Source organism: Dipodomys ordii, unplaced genomic scaffold (genome assembly GCF_000151885.1).
Source record: "Dipodomys ordii isolate 6190 unplaced genomic scaffold, Dord_2.0 Scaffold190, whole genome shotgun sequence".
NCBI lineage: Eukaryota > Metazoa > Chordata > Mammalia > Rodentia > Heteromyidae > Dipodomys > Dipodomys ordii.
The window spans coordinates 2,387,822-2,410,469 of record NW_012267406.1 but is presented as its reverse complement, the minus strand read 5'-3'; the positions used below and the strand labels follow the sequence as shown (position 1 = coordinate 2,410,469).

At 35.8% G+C, this 22,648-nt stretch overlaps 1 protein-coding gene across 1 annotated transcript in view; it reads right to left on the bottom strand.

Annotated features, from left to right (window-relative positions):
* LOC105999457 (chromosome unknown open reading frame, human C8orf34) overlaps positions 1–22,648 on the bottom strand; it is a 354,355-nt gene that overhangs the window by 268,902 nt on the left and 62,805 nt on the right. Inside the window, exons 2-3 of the mRNA XM_013034481.1 lie at positions 6,371–6,518; positions 4,067–4,198 (exon numbers count right to left, since the gene is read on the bottom strand). Coding sequence (XP_012889935.1) covers positions 4,067–4,198; positions 6,371–6,518 — 280 coding nt within the window. The remainder of the gene's footprint in view (positions 1–4,066; positions 4,199–6,370; positions 6,519–22,648) is intronic.

Genomic DNA, 22,648 nt, shown 5'->3' with positions numbered 1-22,648 from the left:
AGTACAAGTTCCTTAGATCAAGTCAAAGATCTGGTAAACGAGCGCGCGCACACACACACACACACATTTATATGGTAAGGTTATAGAAATAGTTTCAGACTGTTGAGATATAACATTCTGTCAGCTTTTATAAAAGTGATCAGATAATATCAGTTACAAAAATACACAAGAACCCAATTATCCATCAATCTTACATATGTAAGTAATAAGTAAAATGAAAATACCTATCCTTGTATAAAATTGTTCATTTTGACACAAAGGGCATGATTTGTACTTGTTTATTTCAGTAAGTAGTTTGTGGTGGCATAACCCTAGAAATCATCTAAACATCCTTGACCTAAGGAATGGTCACTAATTTATAACACAGTTATACTATGCCACAACATCCAACTACTGAAAAGTCTAAGTTGAAGGTAAGTTTAATTCCATGGAACTATGTCTGTATCCATCTGTAAAGATCCACTTGCTTCAAAACGCTACAGTGTAAACCCATTTTTATAGTAAATCACCCGCATAGATTATACATAGAAAATATTTTCAAAAAGAAAAAAATTCTCTAATCTGCATCACTTCATTTTCTAATTTCCTACTATGTACTTTCGAAAGTCTCCTCGCTTTCTTTTCTAATTCTCAAAATAAAAGAATATTAAAAAAACAGTCTCAGTCAATATCTCTAAGATAACTACCCAACATAACCATCCTGGACAAAACTAGTGTTTGCAGACAAGACCCCCAAACTACACCAACACAGGTAAGCCCAAGTGTGACCAGTGGAGGAACCAGCCTGTCAACTGCAAAAATGTATTTTTAAGCCATTGCATTTGGGGAAGATTTTAGGAAGCAAAACAGAGAACTGATCAAATACACAGGAACTTTTCCTCAAAACCTTTTTTGAGAAAAATGAAGGTCAATTTCTTTTTGTAAGATTGAGTGTGGTGGCACAAACCTGCAATCACAGTTATTTAGGAGGTAGCTATATAGGAGGATCATAGTTCAAAACCAGCCTGGGAAAAAGCACAAGATGGAAAGCACTATCTGGAAAATGATCCAAAGCCAAAGGTACTAAGAGGATGGCTGATGTGATTGCCTTTTACTTAACAAGTTCATTCCCCAGTTCTATACTGAAGACCTAATTCATTCTGTTTTTATACATTGCAATAATTCAATACATATACAGTGCATGACTTGTCATGGGAAGCAAACGAGAACAACCCAGGCCACAGGATGACTATGGTCTCACCAATTATATAGGATGATTTCAAATGCTGTCTTGAGACATAATAAAGACTTAGGTCAACCATCCTATATACACCCTTCTGAGCACAACCATCTCTCTAGTTACCCAACAGACTGAAAATCTAGGACATACTTAATTTTAAAACTCAGGGTTACAATTTAAGCACATTTCATAAGATTAACCTCAAGAAAAAGGGAAACAATAGAACAGTATATGAATGTAGTATGACCCATGGGACAGGAGGTAGAGTTTGAGACCACAGTGCCAAAGCCTACTCCAGTATAGAAAACAATCAGAGGACTTTGTAGATGGCTATCCCCATTCTTCCAAATGAGATTGCTATGTCACATACCAGTCACATAACAGGGATAATTTTTATATAGTTATTTATTATTACCATGCCTTCCAATGATAGTTCTTTAGTATTATTGTTTTCTTGATTCAATAACTTTTGTGACTCATTGTTTGGTAGTACCTTCACCTTGAATTATACTTGGTCTGATCATACTTTAATCATATAAACTTCTTTATGCTTAGTTTTCAAATTGTTTTTAATTTATTTTAAAGTGTCTTTATATATATACTCATATATATGTATATATATATATATATATACTATATACAGTATATACATATAGTCACTGTTTTTAGTCTACCTGATAATATTTGTTTTATAGTTTGAAAATTTGGCTCATTTACATCTCATTCTAGTGGCTCATTCTTTTTTTTGGGGGGGGTCCGGTTGTGGGGCCTGAACTCTGGGCCTGGGCGCTATCCCTCAGCTCTTCAGCTCAAGGCTAGCGCTCTACCACTTGAGCCACAGCGCCACTTCCAGCTTTTTTCTTTTTGCTTATGTGGTGTTGAGGAATCGAACCCAGGGCCTCATGCATGCAAGGTAAGTGCTCTACCACTGAGCCACCTTCCCAGCCCGGCTCATTCTATTTTTACAGTCTGTTCTTTTTTCAGCTTTTTCTGCCTTATTTTGTTTTGTTGGATAAATAATTTCACAATCTACTTTAATATTTGTGTGGCTTAAGCACTTTTAAACATGTGTGCTACATTTAGAGATACATTAGATATTACAATATTTGTTTTTAACCTATCAGAGTCTATACTCAAAAAATATTCCATCACTTCACGAAAAAAATTCAATACTTTTGAAAATGTTTTCAGTGAATAACCCTAAACCCCTGCCATTCTTTTTGTTATATATTATCTCTACATATAATACATATGACACTATGTTATTTTGGGGCTGGGAGCATAGCTCAAGTGTTAGGTAGGCCTAGAAAGCACAAGGCCTAAATTTAAACTCTAGTATCAAAGAAGAGAGAGAGAGAGAGGGAGGGTGGGAGGGAGGGAGGGAGGAAGGAAGGAAGGAAGGAAGGAAGGAAGGAAGGAAGGAAGGAAGGAAGGAAGGAAGGATCCCTGTAGTTTGTGCTTGTTTTCCCACTAAAAGCATATTACTAACACTTTGGGAGTAGATTACCTGACAAAAAAGGATATAACCAGATGAAAAACTACTAGCTGTCTGTAGGCAGCATCTTAGAAAGAGATCGGAGCCTATAGAATGAGTGGGCATCAATGATACACAGTAGAACCCAGAACCAACTGTATTAATTAGGAATGACCTGGAGCATGGACTTATCCTTTGGAAATGAGACTGATAGATAGACAGAGACAGCAGAGAGACAGAGATCACTCTATAAAGGAAAGATACTGAGACATGATTCATTTCACTTTTAATTTCTCTCTTCATTCATGTTCCCTCTACCCCCCCCACCCGCCCGTGTCCCACTTTATGGTTGAATCTGCCACAGTGCGGATATTTTTGGTTATCTTGTAAATAAGACATGCAAATTTTAAACTTACATATTTTTAAAAAGTGCCAGAACTTAATTTTATATGCTGAACTAGTAAGCAGGACAATTTAATTGCAATTATAATCTACTAAGAACATTTGAAGTTCACAATATTTCATATAATCTTCACAATAACTTGGTGTGATGGATGCAATATTTTTGAGAACCATTATGTAAATGAAATGCAGAGTTAATTTAAGCCTCTTTAGATGACCCAGATTCAGATTCCAGTTAGCACATAGTGATTTTTTCAAACATTTTCAAACAAAAATAAAAACTGCCAATCTATTCCTTTCTCTGTGAAAATTAAAATGAAACATCTTACTGTATAATAAGTAAAAGGACTTGATGAAGAAGTAAAGCTTTAAATTTTTCATGCCTTCCATGAATAACTGATAATTATTATAGGCACCTGAATTATTTTACATATTTCCATACATGTGAAGCTAGGAGAGCCTTGGAGAAACCCAGTAATTTTACAAGACTGTGGGAGAGGAGAACTCCCTACCCCATACTAGGAAAGAAGAAACACTTAGGGTGGAGGAGGGAGAGAATGAATATAGGGACTTTTGTTGCACAGTGAATAAGCCTTCAAAGAGATCTTAAGTGAAATTATGGTTTTTTAATGGTTGCAAATATCCTTCCCTTCTGTAAAGATTTAATTTGCTTATTTATATGTTAGTACATGTACATTTATTTATGCTTTGAATGTAGTATGTTACCACATGAGAGGCAAGAAAAATACTTCATGCACACAGTCAAAAGAATAACTGATAGATACATATACTCCTATTACTATGCACACATGAACATTTAAAGGTCAATGTTAAGACTAAAATAAAAGTGGACTTCATTAGCATTAATGGCCAGAAATATCAAATGAAAAGTTTAGCTTCAATTACAACCTTTTCTTTATTTTCTGGGCAGCATACTTACAAAATCGAAATAACAATGAGAATAAACTTACATGACTTGGAGTCTGGTGATGAGGGAGAAATACTGGACACTGCAAGGTCACTTTTCGACTTTTTAGGCTTTTTTGCATTTAACTGCCAAGGTTTATCATAGCCTCTGAAGTCTCTCCTTGTTCCTTTAGCTTCTGTTCAGACCAAATACACACAACAACACAGTAATAAGGATGAGGGAATCCTAATTACAATATGCATCATTTCATGATTTAAGAAGGAGGGAGGATACTACTAAAAAGAAGTTACGGAGAAATGAGACATTTGGATTATAAATATCTATATTCCTTCCTTCTTGCTACTTTTGACAAGAATAAAAATCACATTAATTAAATAATCTAGCAAGGCTATCATTCCTATCCAGTTGGTCAAAAGGGTGGGGGGAGGAGTTGGGGAGGTGGAGAGGGAAGGGATGATAGGGGAAAACAAAGGAGGAGGTAACAATGCTCCATAGGAAATGTACTCATTACCTTACTCATGTAACTATAACTCCTTTGTTCCATATCTTTACAATAAAAAGCATATATTAAAAAAGAGGTGCAAGACAGGTTAGCCAAGATCCATAGGATATGATTGAAATAGAAATTTTCAACAGAAATCAGATTTCACCTCTAAAATTTTGAGAGAAAAATAACTAAAATAGTTTTGGCTATATGGTGAGGGAGAAATATGATTATCTACATTACCTATTGACAATCCTAAAACTAGATAAAACACGTCATATTTAAATGTGAACAAATAGGGGAAAACACAATATAAAAAACAAAAATACAATGCAGATACACAGAACTCGTACTTTTTAAACCATTAGATGCCACGAGACAAATGTTTGGTCATCTCAATAAAAATAAAAGAAAATGAACTCTAAGAAATTAGGGAGGTGATACCCTGAGTAACCTATGATTCAAATGTAAGTGCACACAGAAAATTTTAAGTGAGACAATGAAGTACTGATAGAAAACTAAACTGCAGTGTCACCTTCAAATGTGTTTTTCAAAGCCAGAAAAGGAAAATGGGTAGTATGGAACATTGAATCAGACACTTCACAAAATAATGCTCCTTAGATAAAGGCTGAGGAAATAAGGGCAAACCAAGGCCACATCAAAGGAGATAAGTGAAGACAAGTGAACAGACTCAACTTAAACATAAATGATTTTCCTGAAAAAAAAAAAGTGGTGTCAGTATTTGCCACCCCCCAACCCTGCCAAACTTTTGAATATCAACAGTAAAGAGGAAAACCCCATAAGTATCCCCCAAGATGAGTTTCTTTTTATTTTTAAAAAGGAATAAACATGAGGCTGCTTTCAGGTTTTTCCTTCGCAATATTAAGGGACACACTTGTGTCTGAGTTACTAGATACACATGAAGACAAAAGTACATCTTAGATATTTTCAATGTATTAGGCCTTTAACCAGCCGCTGGTGGCTCTTGCCTGTAAGTAGAAGAAAGGTGATGGCATCATCCCCCCCAAAAGCATTTGGGACTCTAGACAGTCAGACTACCAGGAGAATTAGGTAAGGAGCTGAAAAGATTTGGGTTTGCAATTGAATGGCAAACAAATAAAACCATGTGTAGAAAAGGCACGGTCAAGCAAGTCTATTTGATTATCTCACCACTGTTTGTGGGGATATGAAGATTGGAAGGTTTTTCCTCTCCCATGTTCAGAGTCTAAGTGTCCCTAAAGTTAAATTTACTGCATAGGGCAAGATTGGAGTTAGGAAAACAGAAATGATCCTCAGTTTAGTGAATAAGAAAAGTAATTTTATAGATACCTACTTTTTATTTTCCTACACTGATAAGCTGTAAATTTTTAGTTGAAATTGCTCATAAAAAAGAAAAAAGTTAGGGTATGAATGCATACAGCATGCAATCTTTTATGCAAACCTGTATAATTTTTATTAAAAAGGAACACACTGCTTTCCATATTCTTTCCATATTTGAGTCACAATACATTATAATATAATTCAAACTCAAGAATCTTCTATGTCATATTTTAGCATCTAGGTATTGTCAAAGATGAATACATGAGATTTGTCATTTAAAAAACCAAAAATGTTGACCAAGTAGCAGTGGCTCACTCCTGTAATTCGAGCTACTCAGGAGGATAATATCTGAGGATAAAAATTCAAAGCCAGCCCAAGCAGACAAAACTGAGAAACTTTTATCTTCCAAGTAACCAGAGAAAGGAGATGTGGCTCAATGAATAGTGTCAGCCTTGAGGGGAAAGTCTAAGAAGGGAGAACCAGAACAAATCACATTAGATGTACCCCCAAATTAACTGAAATGAATATATCCTTCACATTTACCTGATATTTCACTTTCAGCCCAAAGAGCTGCAGATCCAGACAATGTTCTCTGTAGCTGTCCACGGTTTCCTTGTTTAGACTGAAGGTGGTCAATGAGAAACGGGATTGGCTGGTCAGGTGTCTCTGTGATTAACTTGGTCATTAGTTCCTGAAGGCAGAAGAGAGAACACATTTACATCTAATAATGGCAGCTACAATAACAGCAAACATTAGCTTAACATTGACAACTACTGGACACTGCTCTGTTTATAAAAAATAGTTCATTTCAACCTCATAAGAATCATTCCAGGGCTGGGAAGGTGGCTCAGTGGTAGAACGCTTGCTTTGTATGCATGAGGCCCTGGGTTCGATTCCTCAGCACCACATAAGCAAAAAGAAAAAAGCCGGAAGTGGCGCTGTGGCTCAAGTGGTAGAGTGCTAGCCTTGAGCTGAAGAGCTGAGGGACAGTGCCCAGGCCCAGAGTTCAGGCCCCATGACCAGACGCCCCTCCCCCCAAACCAAAGAATCATTCCAGGAAGGCACAAATTAGTTCTAGTTCTCAATTTTGTGTAAGCAGAAGTGCAAAAAAAGAAAACTGTCTATGTTATTTAGAGAAAATGTGGCAAACTAAGACACCTTTATTTCTATTCCTTTAATTATTATACTTGTTAAAATATACTCAAAAGTTTATCTAAATTATTTTTAAAACATATTGTCTCAAGAGTTTAAAATTTTAGACTACACACAAAAATTAAATACTTTATATATTAATGTCACACTTCCTTCTTACTAATATATTAATATCCACAAATGAAGAAAACTTTGTTGGATGAAAGAAATGGGTAATAAGCCCCAGGGCCCCAGGTTCACAGAATACAGTTATGTCTTAAATAGTCTCCAAACAACATGGAATTTTCTTTTTAATGAAAAGTTCAGTCTGATGACTAAATTCTATCTGTCTTTGTCTCTATTTCTCTGTTTCTCTTTTTCTTTGTCTCTGTTTCTCTCTTCTCATTCTCCTGACTTAAGCAATACTGAGGTCTCTGCATACAGATATTCTATTTTCCCCTCACCTTTAGATACTCTAATGATCCCTTACACTACGCAGAAATCTAACCTAGGGTAATGTGTGAACACTGGTTTTGTTTTTCAGTCAGAAAGGGTGAAGAACAATTTAGAATTTGTGTTCAGTTAGAATCCCCAGATTGTGGGGAGGTGAGCCACTGTCACACCACCACACCACATGGCAGCATTTTGTGCCTTGTACTTTGGTTTGTAAAATCACATGGCCTGTTTTACATTCCTATCTGTCACGTCCCATCTTGTTGCTTTCAGACCAGAATCTGAGAGTGTCAATTGCCATTTTATCCTCAGCTTCCCTGAGAGACAGTTGTTTTAGTAAGATAGAAAAATCAGATATTTGAGGTTATCTTGGAAAGGGTACTAGGAATCTCCTCCTCTTTATTGTCCTTGTGTTGGTGGTGAACCATTTCTCCTCCTGGAGGGCTCTACTCTCAGGTGTTAAGAGAATGTCTTATCAGTCAGATTCCATATGTATTCAAATTTTTTTTTATTTCATGCGATTGTTTCTAACACATTTATAAGATTATTTCTTTGTTGCTTTGTATGTCCCTCCTCCCACAGCATAACCCCTGCTTTCACTGTATTTGATGTCGGTATAATTTGTGTAGGGGAAGGGGAAAAACAAGTCGTTTAAATAAGGATACAGGTGGACCCACTGCAACAATGAGATGTACAAGTCTTTATGTCGAAAAATGAACTTTACAACTTTGGTGGGGGAGGGAAAGGGTAGCGGGGAGGATTGGGTGGAGGGGTGGGGAGAGGATGGGAAGGGATGGGAAGGGGAAACAAAGGAGGAGGCTACAATGGTTGATAAGAAATGTACTCATTATCTTGCCCATGTAATTGTAACCCCTCAGTACAGTATTTTCACAATTAAAAAAAATTAAAAATAGAAGTCTTTATCATTCTATAACTGGATTCCTGAGCCAAAGGCTTTACTCTGGGGAATCCATTTCAGGTCTGACCACTCAGCACAAAGAAATTAAACAAAAGTAAAGGTGGAAAGTGGAAATAGAGAAAAGAAGCTTAATCAAAATGTGAACTTAGGAATACTACGATCAAGCACTTTAGTCCATAATGCAGCATGAGGTACTGACATGAGATTTAGTTTTATTTTATTTTTTTATTGTGAAAATACCATACAGAGGGGTTACAATTACATTGGCAAAGTAATGAGTGCATTTCTTATCAAGCATTTTTGCCTCCTCCTTTGTTTCCCTTTCCCATACCTTCCCATCTCCCTACCCCCACCCCCCCTTCCCACCAAAGTTGTAAAGTTTGTTTTTCGACATAACGACTTGTACATCTCATTGTTGAAATGGGTCCACCTGTATCCCTATTTAAATGATTTTTTCCTTCCCCTCCACAGATTATACCAATACAGAAAGAACTGATGTAGAAGGCAGAAGTATGCATAAGTAGGCAGTCATGTCCGAACTGTGATCTGTTGGATCATTATCTAAGTTTTAGATCTGCGATATGGCTATGCAGAAGTCCTTATGAATTAAGGGAGACAATAAAGTTCTCAGGAAGTAATTGTCTCTCAGCTTTGAGTAATCTGTGGAACAGTGCAGATCCTGAAATCCAAACTGAGTACTGGTTTAGGACAGTGACTAGAGGCTTTCATATATCTTTTTAGGGTCTGGGGCAGGATACTAAAAACTGACAGCAAAATATCTTACTCTCTGAACATTCAGCCTTAAAAGCTTACTAGATAGGGTATATATCAGCAGTTTTTAGACAGATGTTTATGGAATGGTGGACTTGCCAGCATAAAGAGTTGAGCAGGAATCTGAGCCAAAATAAAAGAAAATTACAAAATAAAGGCAGAGCTACCAAGTTGTTATTCTGCCTTGCGGGCCCAAGTACTTTTGTTGTTGTTTCAAACAAAATCAGCTTCTATGTCCATGTTACAATCTTAATATTTTCTTCTTCATAGCAGTTAGTTAGCACTGTTCTATTGCTAAATCTTTCTCACCTATTAGTTAGCTGTTCTTTGTCCTCTAGTACAATGCTAGAATAAAATGTTTGCCTGGTTTGTGCTCTCCTTTCAACCTATGGTATCTGTCAAGCTTACAGTTGGTGTACTTAAATAGAAAATAAATGAATGAATACTTGGTTTAATATCTACCTGTAGGCAGAATTAGATATTAAAGATCATTATTATACAACAATTAAAAACATTCACGTTTTTAACCAGGAAAAATATAATCTGTTGATCTCCTATACAAGAAAATACTGTCATGATTACCTCAGGGATATTTCTGTACATTGATAAAAGTCTAGGTATAGGAGAATTTATCTGAGTAGAAGATAAGTGAGTTTTGTAGATGATAAGATCCAAAATTGGTTTTGGAAACATGAGTAAAATAATTCAGAATATCTCAAAAATGTGCAGAATACAGAGTTGGAACGCAAAACAGAAAAGTAGGGGCAGGGAGCCTTGACATAAATGTGCTGGATATAAAGCATTTATTAGATAAAAATAATATTTTTATATTCTGAAAAACAGGAAAGTAAAGAAATAGTTGGCATAGATCTTATATATTTCTTCAGTTGAAAGAATTAATTATTAGCTGGGTGCTGGTGGCTCATGCCTAAAATCCTAGCTACTCAGGAGGCTGAGATCTAAAGATCTGTGGTTCAAAGCCAGCCCAGGCAGGAAAGCCCAGGATTCTCTTATCTCCAATTAATCACCAAAAAGTTGGAAGTAGATCTGTGGCTCAAGTGGTAGAGAGCTAACCTTAAAGGGAAAAAAGTTCAGTAATAGACCCCATTGAGTTCAAGCTCTAGGACTGGCAAAAATGTCAATTATTATCACAACTAAATAGGCATTTCTCTACTTTGTAAGGGTAATTGTAAATCAGTGCAAGGTTCCATTAGATTCCTATTATACAACCTATTATATAAAACATTTCAGATTATCTATAGGAAAGAAATAATATAGTTCCATTTGAGTTCACTGTAGATTACAAAGATCACTAGAGAATGAAAAGTACAAAGAAAGGACAAGCTATACTATTCTTGTCACAAAAACTCCTGAGCACTAAGATAGAACAAAATTAGGTCAGATAAAAGGATTCCAGAACCACATCATTTTTTTCCTCTGGAGAATTTGAACACTTTTATGTGCTTTTTAAAAAATATTATTTTTCAAATTACATGGACAATTTCTGTATTTTTCTTCCTTTTAAGCAAACTGAAATGTCTACAGTTTCTGGAAGAAGAAGTTCATACTCTCAAGAAATCAAATAATATCTATAATAACCATCAATTATAGGACATAGATCAGGTTTAAAATTAGGGTATATATAGGGTATATATCAGTTTTAGGGTATACTTATATTACATTAATAAATATATGAAATAAATAAAGATACAAAATAAATTCAGTTATAAGCCACATGAAAACAGTCCTGTTTACAGTAATGTATCTCAGGCTACACTATAGTTTTCGATAACTGCGCTCACAAAAGGAATTACCCTACATCTCACTTAAGCCACGTATCTATTGTTCATTAAGACTCAAATAGGGGCTGGGAAGGTGGCTCAGTGGTAGAACGCTTGCCTTGCATGCCTGAGGCCCTGGGTTCGATTCCTCAGCACCAATAAGCAAAAAAGAAAAAAGCCGGAAGTGGCGTTGTGACTCAAGTGGTAGAGCGCTAGCCTTGAGCTGAAGAGCTGAGGGACAGCGCCCAGGCCCAGAGTTCAGGCCCCACGACCGGACCCCCCCCAAAAAAAAGACTCAAGTAGTGTTGAGGGCATAAACTTGCAGAAATCTCTTTTCTGGACATGAACATGTAAATCCTTAGATTTTCAATGATGCTTCTGGAAATGAAAAGACTGATTTCTTTCTCCAGTGGAATGTCCGTACACAAAAATAGAACTGAGGGACTGATAGGTTTGAGGAGTGAGACTAGAGATATGCCGCTTGAATGACAAGACAGGGCCAGAAACTCACTGCAGAAAGTTTCCAGCACAAGGAAGAAAGTATTCCAATGCAGTAAGCCAGTGTGAGGTGCAGAGGCTGAATGTCCTTGAACAGTGTGCACCAAGGGAAAACTGGCTCATCACAGATACTTAGCTTAGTGTAAGAGCCACAACAAGGGAGCATCTGGAAGGTTTTTGGCTATGGGTGTAAATAAAGTAAAATGACCATAGAAGTGACCATTCTTCCCAGGGGGTAAAACACTTGTGGACACTTTAGGATAAGGACTTGGGAATTAATGAAATATGCATATTTATGTTAATTAAATTAAGTCAGTCAGTTAATTAAATTAGCTGATGAGTTAACTAAACTCAATAAATTGCTGTTATAAAGAGAGTAACAAATTTAGTCACTCTCCTTAATTTAATTAATTTTTAGAGTAATCCTGTTTCTACTCACAGGCAAACCTGGGGCATTCAAGTTGCAAACAAAATATCCTAGCAGTGGCCACCAAAAGAAGATACAATTAAAAATTAATAACATGGCTGTTGTGAACATATAGAAGGTACAAAAATGGGACTGATTAGACACCCAGGCTTTGAAACTAGATGAACATCTATTTAAATTACTCATCTCTGAGTTACTAGCTGCATGCCTTTAAGCAAGACACATAATCACTTTATCAGTCGATATGCCCTGCATCCCATGCTTTCACTGTAAATGACAATAGTATCACCATTGCCATTGCAGGGTTGTCAAAGCACCCACAGGTGCCTGAGCTACACATCAGCCATGCTGATTGCTTAATTTGCCACTTTTTTCTGAGATTGAGAACTGTTTCCCAGAATCTCTTTCCTAGAATCTGAATTAATGTTTTCCAGTGAGTGGAATTTGAGGGGATTTTGGAAACCAGAGAGAGGCAGGAGAAATTACTCTGTAACGTTGATTTCAGGGCGGTCTGAGAGCAGATGAGAGATGTGAGTGGAGAAGACTTCACAGCAGGTTGGCCCAGCTAGAGAAGGTGTACAGAAGGAACAGACATTTGAGGGCCCTCTGTCTGACTTCCAGCTTAGCTCAGCAGTGTGGACGCCTCTGACCCTTAGAGGCAGCCTCCAACCCAAGGCCATCAGCATTTTTCTGGCCTCTGTATCCAAGCCTTTACTTCTCCGTCATGTAAACTTACTTTTACTAAATCGTTACAACCCAGGAAGATAGAACAGCTCTCATTTTCCTGACTTAACCTTTAGTGTTAGCTAATATCTTAAGGTTTACTATGACTGTTATAGATTTTATATATTTATAGGTGACATGTTAAATGTTTACTGCTATTATTGTTACAATTAATAGTATGCATGGGTGATGTTATACAGACACAAATATTTTTATGTTTTTTTCTGATTCTCAAAACTAAGAAATATTTACTTAATACAGTTTATTATCAATATAAGCTTTAACTTCATGAATATATCCTGTAATGAAATACTCCCTGCATTTGGCACCTGTTTGCTATATTAACTCCAATGTTATTAATGTTAGTCTAATTTTGATTATTCAAATACAATTATTTTAAAGTATGTGTGCCTTCACATATAAAGACAAAGTCTTTTTAGATAATCTAGACAATCTATTGAGCCTAAATCATTAAGTAATAAGCAAATGGATATTTCTGTTATTCAGTGTGTAAAGTCTACTGGAATTTGAGTCTCTTATAACCTGTAATGGACTTGTGGGTATATAGCATATAGTATAATGCAACCTTGTATTACATACAAATTGAAATGTCAATTTGGAGCCTGAGTACTAATTCTTCACATAGATCATGTCAATGTGCATTGGAATTTTAAGCACACTATATGAAAGGATGCTTGAGTGAGCTGGTAGAACACCATACACTCCTTTATGACTAAAACTAGAATGTGTAGTTACACAATAGTTAAACATATTCTAATAAAATATTCATTTTATTTGATATAAGCTGTGAAATCCTTTGAGTGGAATACAAACAAAAAATGCACAGTTGATGTCATGTGTGCCACAAACATCTAATCATCCATAATACTTATCCCTAGGCATCTATTTACAAATGGATCAAAGCAAGCCTCCCAGGACCCCTGGATTAAGAACCCATCCTTGGGTACCATAGCTTGTGATTCCATGGTATTGTCAAAATTTATGTGGGTTTTAGACTACTACTTATTGTTTCATTTGCCTGATTGATAGCTGATTTTTTTTGTCTGTGCCAGGGTTTGAACTCGGGGACTTGTGATTTGCTCAGTTTGCATGAGATCTCCCCTCAAGTTGCTTTAAAAAAACATTTACATTGTACCTTAGACCATCTTTGTATAGAAAACTGGAAGTGGCGCTGTGCCTCAAGTGGTAGAGCGCTCGCCTTGAGCTGAAGAGCTGAGGGACAGCGCCCAGGCCCAGAGTTCAAGCCCCACGACCAACAACAACAACAAAAGTACAAGTACTGAATAAAATTTCCAGGCAAACACTGAGGGCCCTCATGGCAAAATACATGAAACCCTTCCAGTTAGGGAATAATAGGTTCAACATAACAGTTTATCAAAACAACTCCCTTGGTGTTAGGTGAGATTTCCTACAATTTTACTCAAAAATATCTCCTTAGGAATAAAATATGTAGGTGATATTTACTATAAATAATGAAACAGTGAAAATTTCAAATAGATTAAATAAACCCAAGATAGAAATAGCAGATATATTCATTAACTGTCATAATAAGAAAGAAATCTCGATTGAGTAAAAATTACTTTTACTTTTTAAAAGTTTTTGGGCTATCTTGGTCTTTGAACTCAGGATCTCAGGCTTCCTAGGCATGTACTCTGCCATTTGAACTCAGGATCTCAGGCTTCCTAGGCATGTACTCTGCCATTTGAACTCAGGATCTCAGGCTTCCTAGGCATGTACTCTGCCACTTGAACCAGTCCTCAGCTCTTCTTTGCTCCTTAGCTGTTTTTCAGATATGTTCTCTCACTTTTTTCCCAGTTCCATCCATTAACCATGATCCTCCTATCTATCCTATCTATCACATAGCTGAGATTACAGTTGGAAACCACTGTACCTTGCTTGTTTGTTGAGATGCAATCTCACTAACTCTTCCCAAGGCTGGCCTTCAACCAAGATCCTTTCCACCACGCTGTTTTACATAGCTGGGATAACAGGTATACATCACCATCCCTGACCCATAAAATTACCTTATTTATTAACTAAGTAACTAAAACAATGTGCTCAAAATAACAGAATAGTAAGAAAAGGAATAGTGTATGCCCAGCATCTCCTTTTGGAACTGCTGGTGTAAGAAAAAGAGCTATACATTGCTCTCTCTGGGAAAACACTCAAATTGGTGATTCATTAAGTAAACAAACTTGGACTCTAAGAGAGAATTTGGAAAGATAGTATATTTTAACAGAAAGGTATAAGTTGGCATTCTTGGTGGACCTATCTTTATACATTGGCTCTATGCTTGCTATTTGAACTTCAGGTGCTTACTTCATTTACTTCTTTCTCCAAGACTTAGTTGTCTCTGCCTTAAAATAAATAAGCCAATAGCAGCGTGGGAGTTGATGTCATGTGTGCCACATGGCCCATGTGCTGTATTTCACAGCACTGTGGTTTCCTATTACTTTCCTATAAATAAACAATGTAGGAAGGGGCAAAGGGCTTGCCTGTTGGGTTCTCTAGATGTTATCTTTCTCAAGGTAAGTAAACAATTTGTCAAGTTGACTTACAAGTCAATCCCTAAGAGAATTCAGCTGCAGGCAAATGCAAGAGCAAATTTTCGAGCTGCTGAGCTGGAAATAGCATTCCCTTTCCTGTCCAGCATCTATTTCAGTCTCCTAAAATTAACTACTCCCCAGACTGTTATGACAGTCGCTTTGTCCTTTTCACTATACATCTACTTCCTAATCAAGAAGGCAGTGGAGGCATTTCCCAACCCAGCAACCAAATCTCTGATGTTTCAGACACCATCCAGTGTTCAATATAATTATTTGGATACAGTTGACCTACAGTTAGGATCAGATCTTTAGTGCTAGAGTAAAAAATAAGTTACGGTATCTTCACACAGTGAAAAACTAAACAGCCATGAACATGAATAACATTACAGTTAAAGATTTCTTTCATTCCCAGTCATCCATCCGGGATCACTCTGAGCAGCATAAGGCAAAATTCCTCTGTAAATGGTGGCAAGTCTGTTTCATTATGCACAAAAGTATCTTTTTAAACCTGAAAATACCTTCTTGTTATCTAATTACACATTGGGATCACTTCCTTTTCTGTTTTGGTTTCCATTATTCTTTTGAACAAGGCACAGTGGTACATCAAATAAAGTATAAATCTATATTAGAAGTTGCAAAGAAATGCACAGAGACCTTTTGCCCAGCTTGCCCTGTGTTTATATCTTGCAAAGTCATAGCACAACGAGAAAACTAGAAAACTGATCATAGTGCAGTCTGAAGAACATACATTACAGATTTCTCCAGTTTACATGGATTTGTGTTTGTGTGTTTGTATGTATATGTACTTAACTTTATTGCAGTGAACCTGTCTTTATCATCACATCTACTCATTCTCCTCTGCATGTAAAACTCCCAGAAACCACTAATTTGCTCTCCATGTCTATAAGCTTGTCAGTTCACAGTGACAAGTAAACATCTGAGATTTCTGTCTAAACGTATCCAAATTTCCTTAAGGGTCACCCAAAGTGTGAATATTATTGCTTTATCTATTTTTATTACTGAGAATTACTCATTGTGTGCATGTAGTATGGTATGTTTTATTATTTATTAATAATCATTGAAAGACAGTTGGTTCATTTTCAGGTTCTGTATATTATAACTAATGCTACCATGAACAATAGGATTCTGTGTGGATAGAAGTTTTCATTTCTCTAGGTGAAATGTCAGAGACTACACTTAGTTGACTATGTGTTAGGGCCATCTTTAAATGAGCTGATGAGCTATTTTTAGTTTTGTTTGCAATAGCTAGTTTATATAAGACATCCCTATACGTTTCCAGTAATATCATTGTAGTTTCAATTGCATTTATCTAATGACTTATAACATTGGCTATTCTCTTGATGGTCTCTAGATTTGCCTTCTGCTTATCATTTTCAATAAAATGTTATAAATGTCATTCCACACTTTTCCAATTCTTTGGTTTTTTTCAAAGCTTTGAATGTTCATGATACATTACAGATACTACTGCTTTGTTGAATATGTGATTTCAAACTATTTTGGCTCATTAAAGGATTCCTTACACAAAAGATATTTCAATTTTAATGAAGTCCTATTTATAAATTTTCCCTTTATGCTTTTTGACTTCAACATTAAATGTACAAGCCCTGAATATTTTCCTGTGAGTTCTCCTCTGAACCATCACAGTTTTACAATTCACAATAAACTCCTCAGTGGTCTATTGGAAATTAATGTTTGTGTAATTGATCCATATTCAAGATTTGAGATCAAACTTTTGCTTATAAATATTCTTCATCTTGTAATATGTGTTAAAATCACTATTTGTCAATTGTTAGTCAATAGTATCATCTATCAATATTTTGGCAATAGTATCTCTGTCAATAGTTAATTGGAAGCTGGGTTTAAGTGGCTCACACCTAAAATCCTAGCTACTCAGAAGGCTGAGATCAGAGGTTCACAGCCAGGCCCAGCATGAAAGTCCATGAGACTATCTCCAATTGAAAGTCCATGAGACTATCTCCAATTAACAACCAGCAAAATTCCAGAAGTAAAGCTGTGGTTCAAGTGGTAGAATATTAGCCTTGAGCAAACAAAAAGCTCCAGGACAGCTCTCAGGCACTAAGTTCAAGCCCAGAACCAGAATCAAAAAACGAACAAATAAATAAATAATCGCCCTGTTCTGGATATGTTCTTGGGTTGTTGGATTGATTTCTGTGTTCATAACTTAAACTTGGAAATCAGGCATAGTGATTTCTCCCATTTCATTCCTTCCATAATAAGTTATGGAAAATTTTTAGTACACCTACAAAAACACATTGCTGCTATTTTGTAAGAATGCTTAGGCACATGCATTAATTTGGGGGAAAATGACATCTTTACAATGTTAAGCAAGTCTTACAATTCATGAACAACATCATCATTTATTTAAATCTTCAATTCCTTTTATCTGCATTTCCACTTTTTGTTATACAGATTTGGTATATATTTTAAATCATGTACTTAAGTAGTTTATATTCTTTAGAAAAATTCTAAGTCTTGGCCATAGTTTGTATGTAATATCTCCAAAATTTCATAATATTTTGATGAGAAAAAAATGAGGAGCTACTTTTTGTTGTGAGACTTGGAGGGACAGTCAAAGGGGAAGATTCAGATGGAGTTTACTATTTGCTTTTTTATGACAATGTATAGTATAAGCCCTCTTCAGCGTTGAGAAACTTTCAATAAATGTATTATTCTATGAAAAAAAAAGACAAAATCCAAGCATTGTCAATTATGCTTTAGACGGTCAGGACAGCTGTTCTTGCCTGAGTCAGGAAGTCTGAGGCTCTTTTGACAAGAAGCTTCAGAAAGAAATCTGAAGAAAACCTTTTTCAAATCCTAAAAACCAATGAAAATGAAAACCAAAAATAAAAACACTTTCATACAATGAAGAGGAAAGTTTATGCTATAAAAGTTTACTTTAAAAATTCAAAGAAATTTCACATAAATAATGTAAAGATTCACCTCAAGTTCTTACAAAAATAAGAACAAACCAATCTCAAAATGAGTAGAAAGAAATAAAGAAAAAAAATCAGGACAGAAATTAATCTAGTGACTAAAAGTATGATACAAAGAATTAATGAAAGAATAAAATAGTTCTTTGAAAGGATGTACAAGAGTGACAAATCATTAGCTCAACTAATGAAGTGATAGAGAAGATTCAATAAAAAATAAAGCTGAAAAATTAATATCACAATAGATATCACTGAAACCCAGAGTATCATTAGGTAAATTTTTAGAATTTATATTCCAATAATTTTTAAAAATCCAGAACTGGGGCTGGGAAGGTGGCTCAGTGGTAGAGCACTTGCCTTGCATGCTCGAGGCCCTGGGTTCGATTCCTCAGTACCACATAAGCAAAAAAAAGAAAAAAAGCCGGAAGTGGCGCTGTGGCTCAAGTGGTAGAGCGCTAGCCTTGAGCTGAAGAGCTGAGGGACAGCGCCCAGGCCCAGAGTTCAGGCCCCACACCGGACCCAAAAAAAAAAAAAAATCCAGAACTGAACCAAGAATGAGCAATGACATTGAAGTACTAATAAAAAATTCTTGCAACAAAGAAAAGCTCAGGACTAAATAATTCACAGCTCAGTTCTCCCAGAACTTTAAGGAAGAACTAACTTTAATACTTCTTAACTATTCCTCAACATAGAAAGGGAAGGCATTTTCCAAACTCATTCTATAAAACCAAAATTGGCAAAACTGTACAAGAATACAACAAAAGAATAGAAAACAATAGGCCAATATCTTTAATAAATTTTCAACAAACTATTTGCAACACACACACACACACACGCACACACACACACACACATTGAAAAGATCATACATAATTAAGTTGAGTTCATTCCAGGAAGGTAAGGACAGTTGAACATACTCAAATCAGTAAGTATAGTGAAACACAGAGTCTCAGGGAAAAAAGTTACCTAATCACTCAAAAGATGGAGGAAAAAAAGCTTTTGACAAAATTCAGCATCCCTTCACAATAAAGAAACTGCACTGAAAAGCGGCAATAAAAGGATAATATTTCAACTTCATAAAAGCTATATGTGACAGACATTATGTGGCAAACATTATGCCAAAATCATTTTCTCTAAAATAAAAACAAGCCAAGGGTATCCACTATCACCAATCTTAATTGAATATACTGCTTGGAATCTAAAAAATAGAGCAATAAGAAAGAGATGGAAATACAAGGGATACAAATAGGAAAAAAGAAGTCAAATTGTCCCTATTTACAGATGCTACTTTATAATAAAGATTCAAAGGACTCTACTGGAAGATTTTTTAAATCTGATAAACACTTTAAGCAGGTATAAATGTTAACATATAAACATCAGTAGTTGTTGTATATAACAACACGTTCTATAAGAAGAAATCAGAAAAATAATCCCATTCACACACTTTAAGAAAATGTCTGTAAAGAAACCAAAGGCCTGTTTAATAAAAATTATAAAATACTAAAAAAAAAGAAATTGAAGAAGATATTAGGAGTCAAAAGATATCCCAAGCCATGGATCAGTAGCAATCATGCCGTGAAAATGGCCACATTATCAAATTTTTCTGACAAATTTGATGACATATGCATCAAAATTCCAATCCTATAATTTCACACAAAATCATAAAAGACTCCAAATAACCAAATAAATCTTGAAAAGAAAACCAAAACAGCCCTAGACCTCAAATTATACTATTGAGCTACAGTGAGACTGCATGGTATTGGCACAAAAATTGACATATGGACCAGAGGAATAGAGTCAAAGACCCAGAAATGTAATTGTGCAGCTTCAACTATTTGATTTTCAAAACAAAGCACCCAAAACCTTCATTTGAGAAAAGATTCTCTTTAGGCAGTAGTACTGGAAAACCAGGTATTCACACATAGAAGACTGAAATTTGACTCCTACCTTATACCTTGTATAAAAATTAATTCCAGCTGGTGGCTTATCCTTGTCATCTCAGTTACCAGGGAGGATGAGATTGGGGGGATCATGGTTTCAGGTTAGCTCAGACAGTTAAAAGCATTTCGTGTGGTAGCGTGCTTCCGTCATCTCAGCTACAACAAGCAAGCACATGCTGAAAACAGCTAGTATATAAAAGACTAAGAGGCATGGCTCAGCAGTAGAGAGCCTGCCAAGCAATTGCAAGACGCTGAGTTCAAACCTTAGTACTACCAGAAAAATACATTAAAACATTAAAACCAAAGAAGACAATATAAATCCTGGAACTCTGAAACTACTTGAAGAAAAACACAGGGAAATGCTTCAAGATAGAGGCAAAGGCAATGGTTTTCTGAATAAAATTCTACTAGCTCAGAAAATAATAAGAATTGATGAATGAGATTGCATGAAACTAAAACATTTCTGTACAGCCTTGGAAACAATTACCAAAGTGCAAAGATAGTCTACAGAATAGAAAAAAACATCTTTGCCAGTTATTCATTCCACAAGAATTAATGACCAGAATAAAGAACTGAAAAAAATTAAAGACTAAAAAAACAAATAATTCAATGTAAAAGGAAATGAAATTAAATTAATATTTCCAGATGAAGAAATTTAAATGACCAGTAAATATGTGGAAAGATACTAAAAAAATACTAAAGATACTAAAAATGAAGGGCTCTTTAACCATCTGCCTTGTGAAATATAGCAGACGTCCTCAGAGCAAAGATTTGAGCCTTGGATCTAGATTTCCCAGTGTCTTGAACCACAAGTCATAGGAATCTTCATTTAGAACTATTCTGTTTCAAGTATTAGCTGATAGTAGCTCAAAACAGAATATAACAGGTACCTTGTAAATAATCTCTTCTCTGTTATTCTTTTTTACAAATCTTCATTTTTGAGTCAGACAAGTTAATTTTCTGTTTTTATAATAAAATTTTAAATTAGTGAGCAACAATAGGCAGTAGAAGATTGAAGTACAGCACGGAGCCTAGTATTTCTCATTGAGATAAAGACTTGATACCCAAGCAAGAATCAATGGATGTTCCAGAAATTAGTATGATTAAAAGGGTTTATTTAAGGACTGCAATTGGGTGACAGTGAGAGTTAGCTTAAAAACTGTACATAGTCACCCATTTTTATTTAAGTATGTGTTCACTGGGCTAGTTGGGGTGATGACTCAACACACTGTCTAGCCAAACCAGTACACAATGCCATCACTCTCAAGGGTTCAATGTGTGGCAGTAAGCCAAAGAGGAGAGTTTGCAAAGGATGCTTCCAAACCACTCTGATGCTAGCATTCTTGCCAGCATTGCTCTAGTGTGGGGTGGTTCTAGGCGTATGTGAGAACTGTGCTCAGTTCCCTAGGAAATGTGTGAACATAGCATATGACCAATTGGGACACAGTTTAAGTCCTGCCAGGACCATTGAACCTGCTTCTCCCTGACTTTGTGGCCCCTCCAAGTACTCTATCTTGGTATTATCAAACAATAGAGCTTTATTTCCTTTTTGAGATGGACTATCCTGAGTGTCTGTATTTATTGCATTTGAAACCAAGATGTATTTCATTCAAGTGTATCCATGATCATATCACATGGTAATTTTTAAAAATGCTGCTACTATAAAACAATCATGCAAGCTCCTAGCACAAACTTTGTGGTTTTTCAGTCTGTGGCTGAATCTGTGGCCTGTCTCTGCTGTCAGTTATGTCTTTTTTCCTATCCCACATTCACTTTTGGTACCCTATACTCTTAGGCAAGTTGTTTTTACCATGCCAAGCAGTGTGTTCTTAACAGTTTAAAAAGGTCAATACCCAACAATATGAAATATGATCTGTAAAGGTTATTTGTAAAGATATAAAGAAGGCCTCATTATAGGACTTCCTCCAAGGATGACGGTTATTTTATTAGTATTAACATGGTCCTTAAACATGAAGGCTTTGCTTCCCTTTCTTTTGTTTCCTAGGTATGCCATAACCAAGAGCTGTAGACTGGCAGGAAGCATGCTGCAGAAGGCAAAAGGTAATAACATTGTCATTTTAGCAAAGAACTTGAAAATACATTAATAGAAATTACAAATTTTAAAATAAGTTTAACAGCAGGATTAAACATAGCTGAAGCTTAACTTGATGGTTGCCTGATAAACATTTCCCAACCACAGAATTAGGAAATGATGGGAAGGGATGGGAAGGGGAAACAAAGGAGGAGGCAACAATGCTTGATAAAAAATGTACTCGTTACCTTGCTCATGTAATTGTAATCCCTCTGTACAGTATTTTCACAAAAAGAAAATGGGGGGGGAAGAATTGGGAAATGTTCTGTAATTAATCATTTGAACATATGTGGCTCAGTCAAATTGAAGACTTATTTGAAAATAAGACTTATTTGGTTATGGATTCCACAGAAGGCTGAATAACGAATGTATTTTAAGTAGAGTACAAGCCTAGTTTTAAGGAGGCAGGGACTTGAACCCCATTGCTGTCTGCTGTCCTTTATTTCTCTCTCTCTGTCTCTCCATATATATAATTATATTATATATATATATATATATATATATATATATATATAATTTTCCCTTTTACTTTGTGGCTTTCACCATA